The sequence below is a fragment of the Scleropages formosus genome, chromosome 14, assembly GCF_900964775.1.
Source record: "Scleropages formosus chromosome 14, fSclFor1.1, whole genome shotgun sequence".
Lineage (NCBI taxonomy): Eukaryota > Metazoa > Chordata > Actinopteri > Osteoglossiformes > Osteoglossidae > Scleropages > Scleropages formosus.
The window spans coordinates 15,132,658-15,147,398 of NC_041819.1; the positions used below are offsets into that span (position 1 = coordinate 15,132,658).

Sequence of the window (14,741 nt, forward strand, 5' to 3'; positions counted from 1 at the left end):
GAGGAGCCTGCTGCTGCCTTGAATTAATATGAAGGGTGGAGCTAAATAGACTCTACAGCAGGGGGTGGAGCCTGATAGCTAATCCAAAATTAGGAACTAAATACACTGGTTTGCAGGGGTAGGAACCTGATGGTGATGTACTCATTACAAAGACAGGGATTTGATAGACTGTGGATTGCAGGGCAGAGCCTAGCAATACTGGAGATGTTTATAACGGATTATATTGACTGAATGTGGATAACCAAAGGATGGACTGCTCAGGGTGGTGAAGGAAGGTTGATTCAGACAGAGGAGCAAAGCAGTGAGAACATACCAGAAGCACTCATTGGGGGTCCTTTGCTGCTCTGATCTGATTGGGGTCTCCTTGGTAATGGGGACAGGGACAGGGGCTGCTTCTAATCAAAGGCAGTGAACTTAGGTGGTCTGTGATTCATTGCGACAGACAGCCCCTAGGAGACACAGATCAGAACGAATCAAGGACGTGCTGTGACTGGACAAGTGAAGGCGAGCCCTTCGCTCCGATACTGGGTTTGGTCTATGATTCAGTGCAAAGATTATATATGTATATGTATACTGAATCATATATATAATATATATAATCTTTGCATATTTCGGTTTTTGCCATTGTGCCTCACAACTCCTGCATTGTGGGTGTGGATGTGGGTTAGAATCCAGCTCAGTCTTTGTCAGGTTTGTGTGTTCACATCAAGCTTGTGTCGACTTTCTCCGGGTGCTCTGGTTTCCTCCCATGGTCCAAAAACACGTGTTTCAGGTGAACTGGTGACTCAAAATTCCCCTGAGTGTGTGTGTATGTGTGCGTTTCTGGCTCATCCAAGGCGTACTCTGCCTTGTGCCCTGTGTTTCTAGGACAGGCTCTGGCCCAGCAGAACCCTCTACTGGCCAAGCAATTCTTGATGATGGATGGATGAATGAAGGATATTTTGGTTTATGTCATGTTCTCAGTCAGTCAATAGGTACTTTTGTTAGACATGGTGCTTTGTCAGTGCTTCCAAATACAGACGTGTTTAATTCAGTAACATGCTAACAGGTCCAATGGAAACTTTTACAATATGTCCTCAGAAGTAATAATACCACGGTTTGCCTGGTCTCTACATTTGCTCACAAGGTTGCATTTCTGAAAATGATCCATTAGTGATACCTGGACAACAGTCATATCTGACTGCTACTAAATGAAATTAGTAAATTATATGAAACAAGGCACAGAAGCCAACATCAGTGTCCAGGTAGCAAAGCAGTTAAGGACATGGAGTTTTAAGAGGGCACCACAGTTAAGTCTTTACACTTTGAAAATAAATACAGCAGCAAGTTTAACTTATCTGGGGAAAAAAAAGACAAGTAATAAATAATAAGATTTAATAACAGTGCAATACGAGGGTCCATGGGGTGTATCCTCCCATGGACAAAATAACGTCTGTCCCGGGGATGGCGACTTGAGAGCTACACTGGTACCCTGTTTCCCACTGATCTGCAGGGTGCTGTCCAGGGCGGGGGGTGGTGTGTGTGTGGGGGGGCATTGCATCACCCACGCGAGGAGGCCAACATGAGTAATTACTGCGCTGGGACCAGCTGCTGCAGGGGGAGGGGACAAAGGCGAAGGAGGAGGCTGAGAGGGACAGAGAAGTACATCACAGGGACACTCAAAGGCAACTGGACCCTCAGAGAACAAGAGTCAGGAAAAACACACACTTGAGCCTTGATTCACTTCAGTGTTTGGACCGAATGCCCTTAAGTAATAAAAGTGTCGATTGTAGATGTTGATTGCATAAGTATTCAACACAATTGCTTAATAGTGACTTGGAAAACTTTCTGCAAATTCCCCTGTGAGTTTTCCTGGATGTGTAATACTTTGTTTTTAATGCCACATCTTAATTGCACACTTAATTAATCTGCATTTATTCTTTTAACAGGCACTTTGCTCCAAACAATGATTATTGTGTAGTATTTAAATGACACCTTCATCTAACATAGGGTGCTAGATACTCCTCGCTAAACACCCTACGGTCATTCAGTATGACACAATTACACACTACAAGCAATGTAGAGTTCCCAATTCACCTGAAACACATACTTTGATTGTGAGAGGAAACCAGAGTACCTGGATGGAATCCACAAGATCACAGACTGAGCAGGGAATCAAACCCAAATCCCACTGGACAGCCCAGGTTCTTTGAGACACCAGCACTACCCACTGAGCCACCACTTTTTTTTCCAAAATGACGTAAACCTCAGAGTGAACAAAAGTGCCAATAGATGGAGTGATACAAGTAAACACAATTGTAGAAGTACAGTCAATTAGTGTAATTCCACCCTTTAAGCAGCATATGTCATATGAGTGACTGCATACAGGATTGAGAGAAAACACTGTGACAGATAATGTAATGCAAATTTATGGAGTAGATGGGAGATCCGTAGAGACATGAGTCTGAAAGAGATGTGTTTTGACACCCTTGTGGAAAGTTGAGAGGGATTGCATGCTAAAATGTCATTGAAATTGATTGATCACGTTGAGTTTGCCATTTATTTAATGTTATGTGTACATTCTCCTACTGGTGTTGTATTAAGTCATGCATTTCAACCAGGATATCATTTTAAATGAGAACTGGTTCCCCACTGATTTTCCTGATTAAAGCGGTGAAAATAAATGAAAATAAACTATTATAATTTGACTTTATGGACTTTATCCACTGGAGTATTGTGTGTCCTTTCTGAAGCTGCTCATTGATGTTTTCAGATTAATTTTTTCCAGATTTCACACATTTTTGCTTTCCCACAGGTATGTGATTAAAATAAACAAACTTTTTTCACAGATTTAATTTATATCTTGCCACGATTTACATCTTCTGTCAATATTTAACCTGAATCTGAATCTAAATCTGAGTTAGAAAAAATATTTCACAATAAATATTTTAATTAATCAATAAATCAAGGGTAACAAAATATTTATATGTGGAATGTATATTTATCTTATGTTTTAAATCTCAGCAAAATAACAATTTAACAACAAATAAATATTAAACATGCCTCACACGTCAGTCAGACAAATGTTTAACAAATCGATAAGTAGGCTCTACCCTTGGCAAGATTTATAAATCCAATGAAATACATGGTAATGAAAGCCATTCACATTCTATTTATAAATATGTCCATGTAAAAAGTCAAGAGCCAAAGGACATAAAATATAACAGGGGACTGTTTAACCTTTAACGTTTCAACACTATCAGTCATTTTGCTTAATGGAATTAAAGTTAAATATTTATGGTGCGTCGGGGGTGCGGTGGCGCAGTGGGTTGGACCACAGTCCTGCTCTCCGGTGGGTCTGGGGTTCGAGTCCCGCTTGGGGTGCCTTGCGACGGACTGGCGTCCCGTCCTGGGTGTGTCCCCTCCCCCTCCAGCCTTACGCCCTGAGTTGCCGGGTTAGGCTCCGGTTCCCCGTGACCCCGTATGGGACAAGCGGTTCTGAAAATGTGTGTGTGTGTGTGTGTGTGTATTTATGGTGCTAACTGTGATTTACATTTAGCTGAAATTTATCTGTAATGTTTGAATTTTACTCAGATGCATAATTTAAATCTAAAAAAGGAAGCTGTTTCTACAATTTGCCCTCATTTTTGTCAAATAATTCAATATTCTAATTCTCATATTCTTTTCGGTATTCTACCATGCATGCAGGGGCAGCACCTTTGACTTTTTATAAGGCCTGCTTTTCCCACTGGTCCGATTGGATGGACAAGTTGATCGCTGACTTGTTGCCAACAGGTCCCTGGTTTTTTTTCATTGAATTCTTGCTTTCTTTTTAAATACCTGACTGTGAGAGTTTAAGCAAAAGCATTTATTCCAAAACCAGAGTATCATGGTACAATTTTTTTAAAAACAGGCCACATGAAAAATAGCATAGTGTAAGTAGCAGAGTACAAAATGTATAGAGAAGACAAAAACAAATATATAATTTAATGCAAACTGATGGTGTAGATAGGAGATCTGGAGAGAAATGCATTTGAAAGAGATTCAGACCGAGACCCTTTTTGAATGGGGAGAGGGATTCAGCATTTCTGAGTGAGAGAGGGACATCATTCCACCACATCGGAGCCAGAACCAAGAACCTTCTCATTTTGAAAAAGACTTATTTAATTTAAAACTATTTTGGTGAAATTTGGGAGCGAACATATTAAAATGTGGAACCTGTAGTTTGTTGCATTTCTGTTTTGTAAAATAGCCCTCCCTTTTTCAACCTCTCCCTGATCAATCCTCAATGTGTCACAATGAAAAATTCTACCACATTTTAAATTTAGTAAGTTCTATTAGTAATTTATGGATACACAGAGTACAGCACTTAGAAAATGCCACCATACTCAAGCAAAGCGTTGGATCACATGAGTCCGTACCCAACTTCCAGCCACATAACCTCTATGGGGTATACTGTGGGATCAGAGATATTCCCTGCAGATCAAACTGGACACTCCACATGTTTGCTCTCCATTCTGGTTCCCCAACAAAGGAATTAACATACTAAGTGAGTAGGAAGCATCCATTTGGACGCAAGTCCAAGTACCTCTGTACTGCAACAGGGAGAAAAGAACTAAAACAGCTTCAGTGAAATACAGAGAACAGCTTTCCATCCACTGGGACGATAATATGCTTTTGTAAATGACATGCATGCGTCTTATTTACCACGTCTAAAATCCTCTACCCCTTTAAAAAAAAAAAAAAAAAAAAAAAAAAAAAAAAAGATAATTTGGTTGCGCGACATCAAATGTTCAATGTGATCATGTAATGCATAGTTATGGCCCAGAAAAAGGGTGGCTCGGAATTTCAGCAGTGCTTGCAGTAAGGGCTTAGCTTCGGTATTTTAAATGAAGTGGAGAGCGGAGAGGGGGGGAAAAAAAAAAATCAATAAATGATGAGAGAATGAAGAAAATATCTGACGACTGAATGCTATTAAGAAAGGCGCAGCCTTGAGTTACCATAGCAACCTGCTACACAGGCATGAGGGGTGAGAAACGAGAGGTTTGAGGACGCCACTCTACAGAGTCTAGCATTTAATTGATTTTGATTGGTCCTGCAGAGTTGTACTCATGCACGCACACGCACACACACGCAGCAGGTGCAGGGCTGGCAGGGAAGTGAGAGGCGGCTTGACCTTGTCTCGGTTCTCTGGGTATGACAAGCGTGTGGAAGAAGTCGTGGTTACTAACACTGGAAGTTAATATCACTGCTACCTCATGTATTAGGCTGTACTTTTATCCAGAGCATCTTATTTTTTGCACTTATGCAACTATTTTCCTGGGGTAATTTGGGGCAAGTACCTTCCTAAAGGTACAACAGCAGGGTCCTTACTACAAATTCAAACCTCATTGTGCAAGGCCACAGCCTGAATTGAACATCTGCACCATCTGATGTCCAGTGCAGGGTGGAAAGATGCTGTTGGACCAGAACATGTCCGTGCATGTTGTTTATCTCCTCTACAAACTCTATCATTTGATGATTAATCAACACAGTTAACTGCTTTATTCTAGATATGATATCTTGAGTTTATTGTAGAGCGTAAAGACCTGACTTATGTCCTATTGCATGATGAATTATAAGTTTACTGCTCTCCCTGGGCCTGTACTGAAGTGCCTGATAGATCACTACTTATCATCAACCTTGCTATTTGAACCTTCTTTCAGATAGGCCTGCTTCCCCATTACTGTTGCCCGGGGCTATGTGAGCCACTTTAACCAGGAAAGCTATGTGCACAGCCCCTGAAGATCAGCTCTGCAATTTCTCATACCTCCGTTGACCTGCTATTCTGTAGGGACCTGGGGCCTCTGCTCAGTCACGCTGTGGGTGTCTCACTTCTACAGCTCATGTAGAGGCCACTTGTGGGCTTACAGCTCTGGACAGCACATTTATCAAACAAACCTTAGGCTTTTATTAAAAAGTTACTACCTGAACTGAGACTGAAGCTTCTTTAGGGCGGAAAAACAAAGGCAAAAGGAACAAAACCAAAAATGTTTATAACTCCAGCCAAGGGAAAAACCCTACATATTGGTCCACTTCTCCTTCTAAATCAGGCCAGCCTCCCCAAACCTCTATCCAGCTTTTCCTCTCCTAATCCACAGACAAGCTGCATTTAATCTTCTTGCTTGATTGTTCCTCTAATTGCCAGCAGCTGGTCTTTATTAGGCTGAATTGGCAATGGGTGGACTCTGGGGAGCTGTCCATCAAGCCCCACCCTATTCGATGACTCCGCCTCCTGAGAGCTCATAAAGGGTAGCTCATTAAACTCATTAGTATGCATTTGAAAAGCTTACCGAAAAGAAAAGTTTTAATACATCTAAAGTTGTCAGCAGATAGTGTAGTAGGTAGAGTTGGTGCTTTGTGCTTGAAGGACACAGATTTGAATCCCACCTCCTGCTGTAGTACTCTTGAGCAAGGTGCTTACCTTAAAAATCGTTGCACTAAAATTGCCAAGCTGCATAAGTGGGAAAATCATTGAAAGTCATTTTTGGAGAAAAGCATTAGCCAAATGCTTAAATGTAAATGCTAGATCAAGTGATGGATGTGATTGTAACTACTGCTCGCCATTGCTGTGCTATTGCTGTGCTTCTGTGCTACAGTATTAGCCTACTTTTGCACTATATGGATTATATCAGTCTTTCTTCAATGCAAAACAGCACATATGGGACAACACTGAACCATTACAAAAGACCTTCTGGAGGCTAAAGGCTGGCTTTGTCAACTGGTAGTAAACTAATCTATTGAGTGCCAGCAAGGGTCAACCAGAGTATCAAATATCTGTAGTGATGATGCCCTTCTTTTCTCTTAGTGACACCCATGTGTGCTACTGCCAGGTACAATAAGAAAAGCATCAGCGTTTTTTCAATCATGCCAGTGGGCAACCACCAGAAATGTGATGCTGGTTTGCATTAATGTAATTTGGTAAATAAATTCACAAGCAGGAAACAGCTGAGTCCACTTGGCTCCCGTTTCAGAACTATGGGTTGGAGACGGAGAACTTGCGGACGTTATCCCACAAACTGAATGCTTCCGCCAAGAACTTACAGAACTTCATCACGGGCCGGCGGCGCGGTGGCCATTATGACGGACGAGCCTCTCGGCGCCTGCCTAATGACTTTCTCACCTCAGTGGTGGATCTCATTGGAGCAGCCAAGAACCTCCTGGCCTGGCTAGACAGGTGAGCATCAAACAATCTGCTTGTCCAATGACCTGCTTGTTTATGTGCATACTATACTGAATGATGCAGCTCACATAGAACTTCAGTACATTTGGCTAACATGTTGAAGGTCCCTATTCAAGATGGTGCCCAGTTGTCTGAGTAAAGTAGTTAATGTCTGTAAACTGTAAGAAAACCCCAACTGCCTACATATAGATTATTAAATTATGCAATTACTTCATAAAATCACTGCAATAAAATCCAAAGAGCCAAATTATACATGTACAATCATAATTTTTTTTTTTCCCCCTCCTACAAGGTCACCCTTTGTCAGCGTAACTGAGTACTCTCTCCTAAAGAACAACATTGTTCAACTTTGCCTGGAGTTAACCACCATAGTACAACAGGTACGTTACCATGCTGGAGGAGTTTTCGTCTCCATTCTTGATGGACGTTGTCAGTGCAAGCTATAAACACGCAGCTTGACTAACACGCAGTAGATGGGTATGAACACACATGCAGCTTTACATGAATATATCTTTTGTGGATAAAAACTGGGAGGCAAAAATCCCACTCTTGAGGGGTCCTGTTTGGCAGTTTTAACAAACAGATCCTTGAGCTCATGCCCGGTTCTCGGCCTGTCCTGGTTTCCCAGCATCCTTGGGGAGGGAGAGCTTTCCTTGGGGCGAGGAAATGTGCAGCTTCGTGCTCCAGCAGACACAGTAGCTGTGTGCCCAGGTCTTTTACCCCCCTGTGGGGGACCATGCAGACCGTCTGTCGGAACCAGGACCGGCTGGTGCCTGGGAGATAGCCCAGCCACCGCAGGCCTGCTGGCGTGAAAGGCCAACTTCCCAGCACAGTGCCAAACGGGATTGGAATGAAAATGGGTGTGTGAGAAGAGGGGGCTCATTGACTGGTCATATTATAGTCTTAGCAACTCACCTACCTGGGCATAGGCTCTCATCCACAGATGTGAATCATAGTGTGAAAGTTAGGTTCTCATCCATAGATATGAACATTAAAGGCTGTCCTATATTTAGCAGATACTTTTCTCAAAAGCAACTTACAATGTTAAGGTAACAATTATTACAAGCTATCGATTATTTACCCATTTATACAGCTGGGTAATTCTATTGGAGTAAGTACCTTGCTCAGGGGTACTACAGCCAGAGGTGGGGAGTGAACCCGCAATCTATGGATCCAACGGCAGCAGTTCTAACCACTACATTACCAGCATTTCAGATTTCGTTCAGTTTGAATTTCCTTCCATCCTTGTTTTTTGTATCTGTAATATTGGAATGAGCTGTATGGTTAGACCAGTTTGACCACTCCTCCCGTTGATAATCATTCACCTGTATGTGACTTTATGGGAAGACTTTGTGCTTGTTCACCTGAACACCCCTCTAAGGCACTTCCCATGTCATTATGCTGAAGGAGGTTAAGAGAAACTGTGGGAGACAGTTTCCACTCAGAGCTCTCCTTCTACCCCGCATAGGGACCCTCACATCATGGCCTCCTAAGGCCTACTGGGGCCCAGTGAGGTTTGGATGGAGCTGAATGCTTGATAACTGTCCTGGTTCAGCATTTTACTAGGACTTCTTCGTCCAAGTCAAATGTGTCTTACCTTTCCCCAGGACCTTGAGCTTTTGCAGACTATTGTTGCACCTTCCTTTCTGTAAGATTTATGTTATAAATAATTCAGAAGGGGCGAAGCAGTGCTGCGAGTCACATTTTGCTTTGAAACGCTATTTCCTAGCAATGACGTGCTCATGCTTTATTAGGCGATTGTCAGCTGCTTGACATTTTACTCATTTTGCAGCACATACAAACTGCTGACTGGTATCGTCATCATGAAAACATGGAGAGCGCTCAACGGTTATGATCTGCATCACATGTTCACAGGGCTTACAGACAGAGAAGACCCACTCTGGCATCTTACATGATAAATGCATATCTACTGGCATTATGTTTATAAGCTGCTGAAGTATACTGCTGAAAGCTGCAGAGTCATGATTCTTGAAGAATAAATGTGCAGTAAGGAGCTTTCTAGAAAGTTCAGGCATTTACAACACATTGTTCTTACATTCTCACTCCATTGATACTGGTCTTTTATGGCATGTTCTGTTTAGAATGTGAAATAACCTAAACTGTAGGTCTTATGGAACTGTGTGTGGGATGCCAACAGTTTGGAACTTGAGCACTGATCTCAGCTCAGCTCTTGGGACTTCGACAATCTTTGCAGTCTTCCTGAGGGCTCAGGAGAATGGCTTTGACACGTCTGCCTGTGCGGTTCTCAGCTGCCTGTGTTCTCTTGTAGGACTGCACCGTGTATGAGACGGAGAACAAAATCCTCCATGTGGTGAGTTCTTCTGTCAGCTTGTTCCCCAGCCCCCTCCCCTTCCCATTTATTTTTGGAAAATGTTCAAATCCCGGTCCCAAAAGCAGCTTCCACATGTTTACATGTACTGTACATGTGTCACGAGTAATAAATATTTCATTGTTCATATAACTACATGAATGACTTGCTGTTTACACCTATTGAATACAACTGGCAGTTGAGAGAAAAAATATCGTCTAATATTATTAGATCAAATTTAACATATTAAAGGGTGAGCCAGGTCAGTATCTTGCTGAAGAATGAAGAACACCCCAGTTACCTAGAACTATGATGGAACGGTGTGCCTCTGAAGTACTGTATTCTGGGATAGCAGCACTGATTGAGATTGTCATGGACTTGCTAAAGATCACCTGCTGTGTGACCATCAAAGCAGCCCCATACCATCACACTACCACCTCCATGCTGGACAGAGGGGGACCACATAGACAGCTGGACTGAAATACGGGAGTGCGCATTATGACTTATTGGTCCAAAAGACCATCTTGCACTTGTCAGATGTCCGGACCAAAAAATAGGTACTGGACCAGTCTTGTTTCAAGATGGAGTGCTCAGATTCCTGACTGGAACTTATGCATAGAGCTTGCGTGCTCTGTCGCAGAGCTTTATGTCTGTTTTGGTTGGCTTGTTCTTCTTGCCTTGATGCGTCAGAAATCTTATGCACATGTGCCTTTTATGGAGTGTTAATCTCTGCTTATTTTATATAGAAGAGTGGCGATGAGATGAGGTTTTCCCTTTGTTGATGGAGTCAGTGTGTGTTTCATGTTCCTTCACTGTCAGTGAGCAAGTTTATACATGTCAGGGAGTGTGTATGCATGTGTGTATGCTTTCCTTCATGGACTCCACCAGATCTTCCACCTCACACTTCTGGGAAAGACCAGCTGAAGCTTGACCCATTTAAAGTGTTTCCCTGGTCTGCAGCACTGTCACAGTGCACGGATTCGGCCATCCCTTAACAGCCTCGTCACCACGGCGACCTTTTCAGAGACACCACACTGCCTTATTTATCTGCTAAACGGGGACTTTCATCTAAAACAGCTTACGTATTTGCAGATCTGCTTTTACCTTTTTACACAGTTATGGTGTGGTTTGTGAGTACAGAGGCATTCTACTTTGCTCAGAAAAAATCCATCTCAGGACTCACATCCATAGCCTTTGGTTATGAGCCTCAACCACCATGCCCCCTGTTGCTTGCAAGCCTTGACTTGTGTGTACTTCTTTACGATGTCTTTGACACTACTCTGCCTTCTTGTGGACACCTGCAAACGCAACTGCAGACCCAAACATGTACGTGTATGCGAAGCTTGACTGCACACAGTAAGAAGATGGGACGTTTATAAGAGCACACATGCATGTTCCTTTAAAATGCTTTTTTTTTTTTTTTTTTTTGTTAAAGCCCCTTGGTTGGAAGTCAGTGTTCAATAATGTAAATCCTCTTTGCTTCTTCCCTGCCCCACTAGGGATCCCTGCCTAAAGCAATGTGATGAGGGAGCGAGGGAGCGAGGGAGCAAACGAGAGAGAGAGAGAGAGAGAGAGAGAGAGAGAGAGAGAGTGTCATTGGCTTATAGGTTTATGCTCCTTTCTACACTAAATGTTCTTTTTTTATTTTTTAATTAGCAAACAATATGTGGTTTAAAGTAAATTAGAAAAAAATCACTGTTTGCTCTTTTTCCTTTTATGCCAAGTCCTGACCTCTGCCTTCATTCATCATGCATTAAACTGTCTCTTCCCAGCATCACGGGTCACAATATGTTAGGGACGCATTTTGTGTTTCTCTACAAAACAAATCTGCAAAGTCAGTGTCAAGTCTGCCTTCTGGTTTCGAGGAGATGGGTTTGTGCGTGCACATTGCTGACCGGCTGCTTCCCCAGAGCCCTTCGCGGCTGCCCCATTAATCAGTCGAATCGCAGTGCAGCCCCTCTCCGAAGAGCGCGCTCTTGCCTTGTGTGATGAATAGGCCTAATCCTGTAACTACTAATTAAAAATAGGGGCAGATTGGGGGATAATCTAATGCAAGCTTGTTTTTCTTTTTCGTCCTTGCCCTGGTGACATGTAAAAACACACGGACCCGGAACGGTGATTTTTAAACCTCTCTGGGATTCAATCCCAGTAACTCGGTGTCATTCTCAGGAAGTGATTCACACTGAGACCCCCTGAATGCCACAAGAGCAGTTAATCCGATCAGTGGTTAGGCCTGATGCGGTTTTATGGGTGATCTCTTGTTAATATTTGCTATACTTCTTAAAACCTACGGAGCATTTTGTAAACACGTTGCCTTGACCAGGGTATTGCGCTAAGCCGAATTGCAAACTGATCTTCTTTGGCTGTTTATGGTATTCTTGTAATTCAGTACACATATTTGAACTGATTATAAATATCATTAAAGGTGACTGGGCACACAGGAAAGGTCAGTTACGCTTCTCTGCATATTTCATCCCAACATTACAGTGGTCCCTTTCCCACATAATAAGCAAGTTTATTTTGCTTGTGAAATTGGTAAAAACTGGTAAATTGCTAACTTTAAGATTACGCTGCAGATGTTCAGCAGAAATGCAATTTTTGGACTTATGGTGATGAACCAGTCGCAATCGAGCGAGAACATGAAGCAGCTGCATTGCATTCAATCGATAGAGTCAGATTGATATGAGAGCAGGCAAGAAGATGAACAGGTCAGTACTTGTCCCGATTGTCTCCCGCTATTCTTTTGTCATGCACAGGACACCCCCCCCCATGGTGAACTCCCACCCCTCCACCTAGTTGTAGAAATGGGAGACTCACTGGAAGTAACTTAGCATACAAACCTAACCTTGTGATTTGCCTTTTGGGAAAGTCGTCATCTAAATAATAATCGTAAGAGTAATAATAAATGTCTGCTTATCCTTTCACCTTTCCACAGTGTAAAACATTGTCTGGAATCTGTGACCACATCATCTCTCTATCCTCGGACTCTCTGGTGTCACAGTCTGCCCACTTGGAGATGGTGCATCTGACCAACATCATGCCTACAGAGGGTCTGGTGAGTTCCCAGTTTGCACCTCACTGGACCAGATGGGACCTCTCAAACACACACTCTGAGCAGAGGATTTGTCTTGTAGTGCGTAAAGAACTTTCCAGAAGGACTGCATGGGTGCGCTAGATTTGTTACAAAACTTCGTTCCACTGGGGTTTTGAACTCTTGTGTCGCCTTCAACACTTGAAGGGAATCCTGCACGCATAAAAATACTCCAGATAAATCCAACAGTTCTGCATATTAAATCATTTAAAAAAATCTGCAAGCCAGAACAGTGCAATTGTTCTGATCTTTGAATGCTTTTGTGTTCTTGTTCTTTTTGTAAAAAAATTCTGCTGTCAGTCTGACACAGATTTAGTTGTAGTCATAAGCAAAGTATGCCATTCCTAGCATAAATAAAATCCTTTTAATTGGAGCTCAAGTGTCATTATGCATGCTTAGCCTTTTAATTGATGAACATCGTTAACACTGACAAGTGCACTCAGATGTTTGCAAATATTTTTTTACTCCACTTTCTTCCTGTTTTTCATACACCCCCTCTGCCCCACACCCTATAAATCACCACCACCTGCACCACCCGCCCCAGGGGATGTACATCAAGTCCACCTACGATGGTCTCCATGTTATCACTGGCACGACGGAGAACGTAAGTGCTCGGGTCTGCCCCCTGCTGTCTGTGGCTGTGCTTCAGGATGTGGAGTCTTGCAGAGAAGAGATCAGAGCCGCTCTGTAAGGCGCCCATGGGAGGCCTGCCGTCAGAGCGGCGGCGTGTGACTGCTGTGACACCCCAAGGCATAAAGGAAATGTGACGGTGAACTGGCTTCCCAGATGAACATTAAGTGTGTGTGGTTTCTCTGTGGGTAGTGTGGCTGCCTCCCTGCCCTAAGGCCCAAGGAGACTGTATGTACTACTGTTGTTTGTAGGGATGCTTTCAAACACACTCTACTCTGTGTGACTCTCTGTACAATGCATCATCTGGAAGCGTGTGTGTGTGTGTGTGTGTGTGTGTGTTTTGCTGTTAGTGTGCAATGGAGGCGTGCTTGTCTAAATGTGTGGGTTAGTGTGGTTGTAGTGGGTGACTTGGTGGGAAGATTGGTGTGTGTTGTGTGGGTTTAGTGTAGTTTTGGTTTCTGTGTCGGTGGGTAGGATGATGTGCGCATGTGTATCGTGGTAATTTGTATCATTTTGGCATGTGTGCTGCGAGTGTCTAGATTTGCGTGTGTGTGTGAGGGGGTGGGCAGGTTGGAGTGTGTATGTGGGGGTGTATTGCATTATGTGGGTTTTTATGGTTTTAGTGTGGGCAGCAAGTAGCACAGTGATAAGTGCTGCTGTCTTTGGATTCAGAGGTTCCAGTTTCAAATCCCGCCTCCAGCACTGACCGAGGTATTACTCTGAATTGTTATGGTCAAAAAAGTCTCCCGGCTGTATAAGTAGATAATCACTGCAAGAAGCTTAACTTTGTAGATCACTTTGGAGAAAAGTGCTGACTAAATGAAAAAGGCTTAGTTTGTGAATTTTATGACGTGTGTGTCTTGTATGGTTGTACTGTGTGTATACACCCTGCCTGGACCAGTATTCCATCCAAGCTGTGTTAAAGCCCCCACCTGTGAAGCCACCTCTTTCTCCCAGCACTCCATCAAGAATCTCTTAATCCAGCATTAATGAATATGTGGACGTTGCTCTGTGACAGTTGGCCGGATTGACCGCAGTCACAGTGCTCCACTGCTGCCTCTTTTAGCCTTTCAGTCATAGGATGTGGACGTGAGCAGTGTCCCTGTATTTCCCCGAATGCTGGAGCCAATGGCCACTCCACACCTGACATAGCTGTTTCCCTGCGCCTAGGTAATCGCCCAAGACGGCCTGATATTTGGGGCGCCAGGTTTTGCAGCTAAAATTGAATGATGAACTACATTTTTTGAAAAAAGAAAAAGTAATTATAAACGTTGCCTCACAATAAAAATTTTATTAGAAAATTAAAGCTTTGCCACCTTTATAATATTGTATAAACGTGGTATAATGCATTGCCAGCCCACATCTTTGAAATGTTGCATCCTTGTGGGTAAAATATTCCGTGAAACAAGCTGCGCTATACAGTAAATGGAATACATCAGCTTTGCATGGAATACACCTATTTGTTGCATATACAGTATGTGTACAGTGTA

At 42.9% G+C, this 14,741-nt stretch overlaps 1 protein-coding gene across 1 annotated transcript in view; it reads left to right on the top strand.

The window, feature by feature from the left end:
- Positions 1-14,741, top strand: part of LOC108919963 (connector enhancer of kinase suppressor of ras 2-like) — an 80,806-nt gene that overhangs the window by 21,357 nt on the left and 44,708 nt on the right. Inside the window, exons 3-7 of the mRNA XM_018728394.2 lie at positions 6,993-7,195; positions 7,494-7,581; positions 9,492-9,533; positions 12,466-12,585; positions 13,166-13,225. Coding sequence (XP_018583910.1) covers positions 6,993-7,195; positions 7,494-7,581; positions 9,492-9,533; positions 12,466-12,585; positions 13,166-13,225 — 513 coding nt within the window. The remainder of the gene's footprint in view (positions 1-6,992; positions 7,196-7,493; positions 7,582-9,491; positions 9,534-12,465; positions 12,586-13,165; positions 13,226-14,741) is intronic.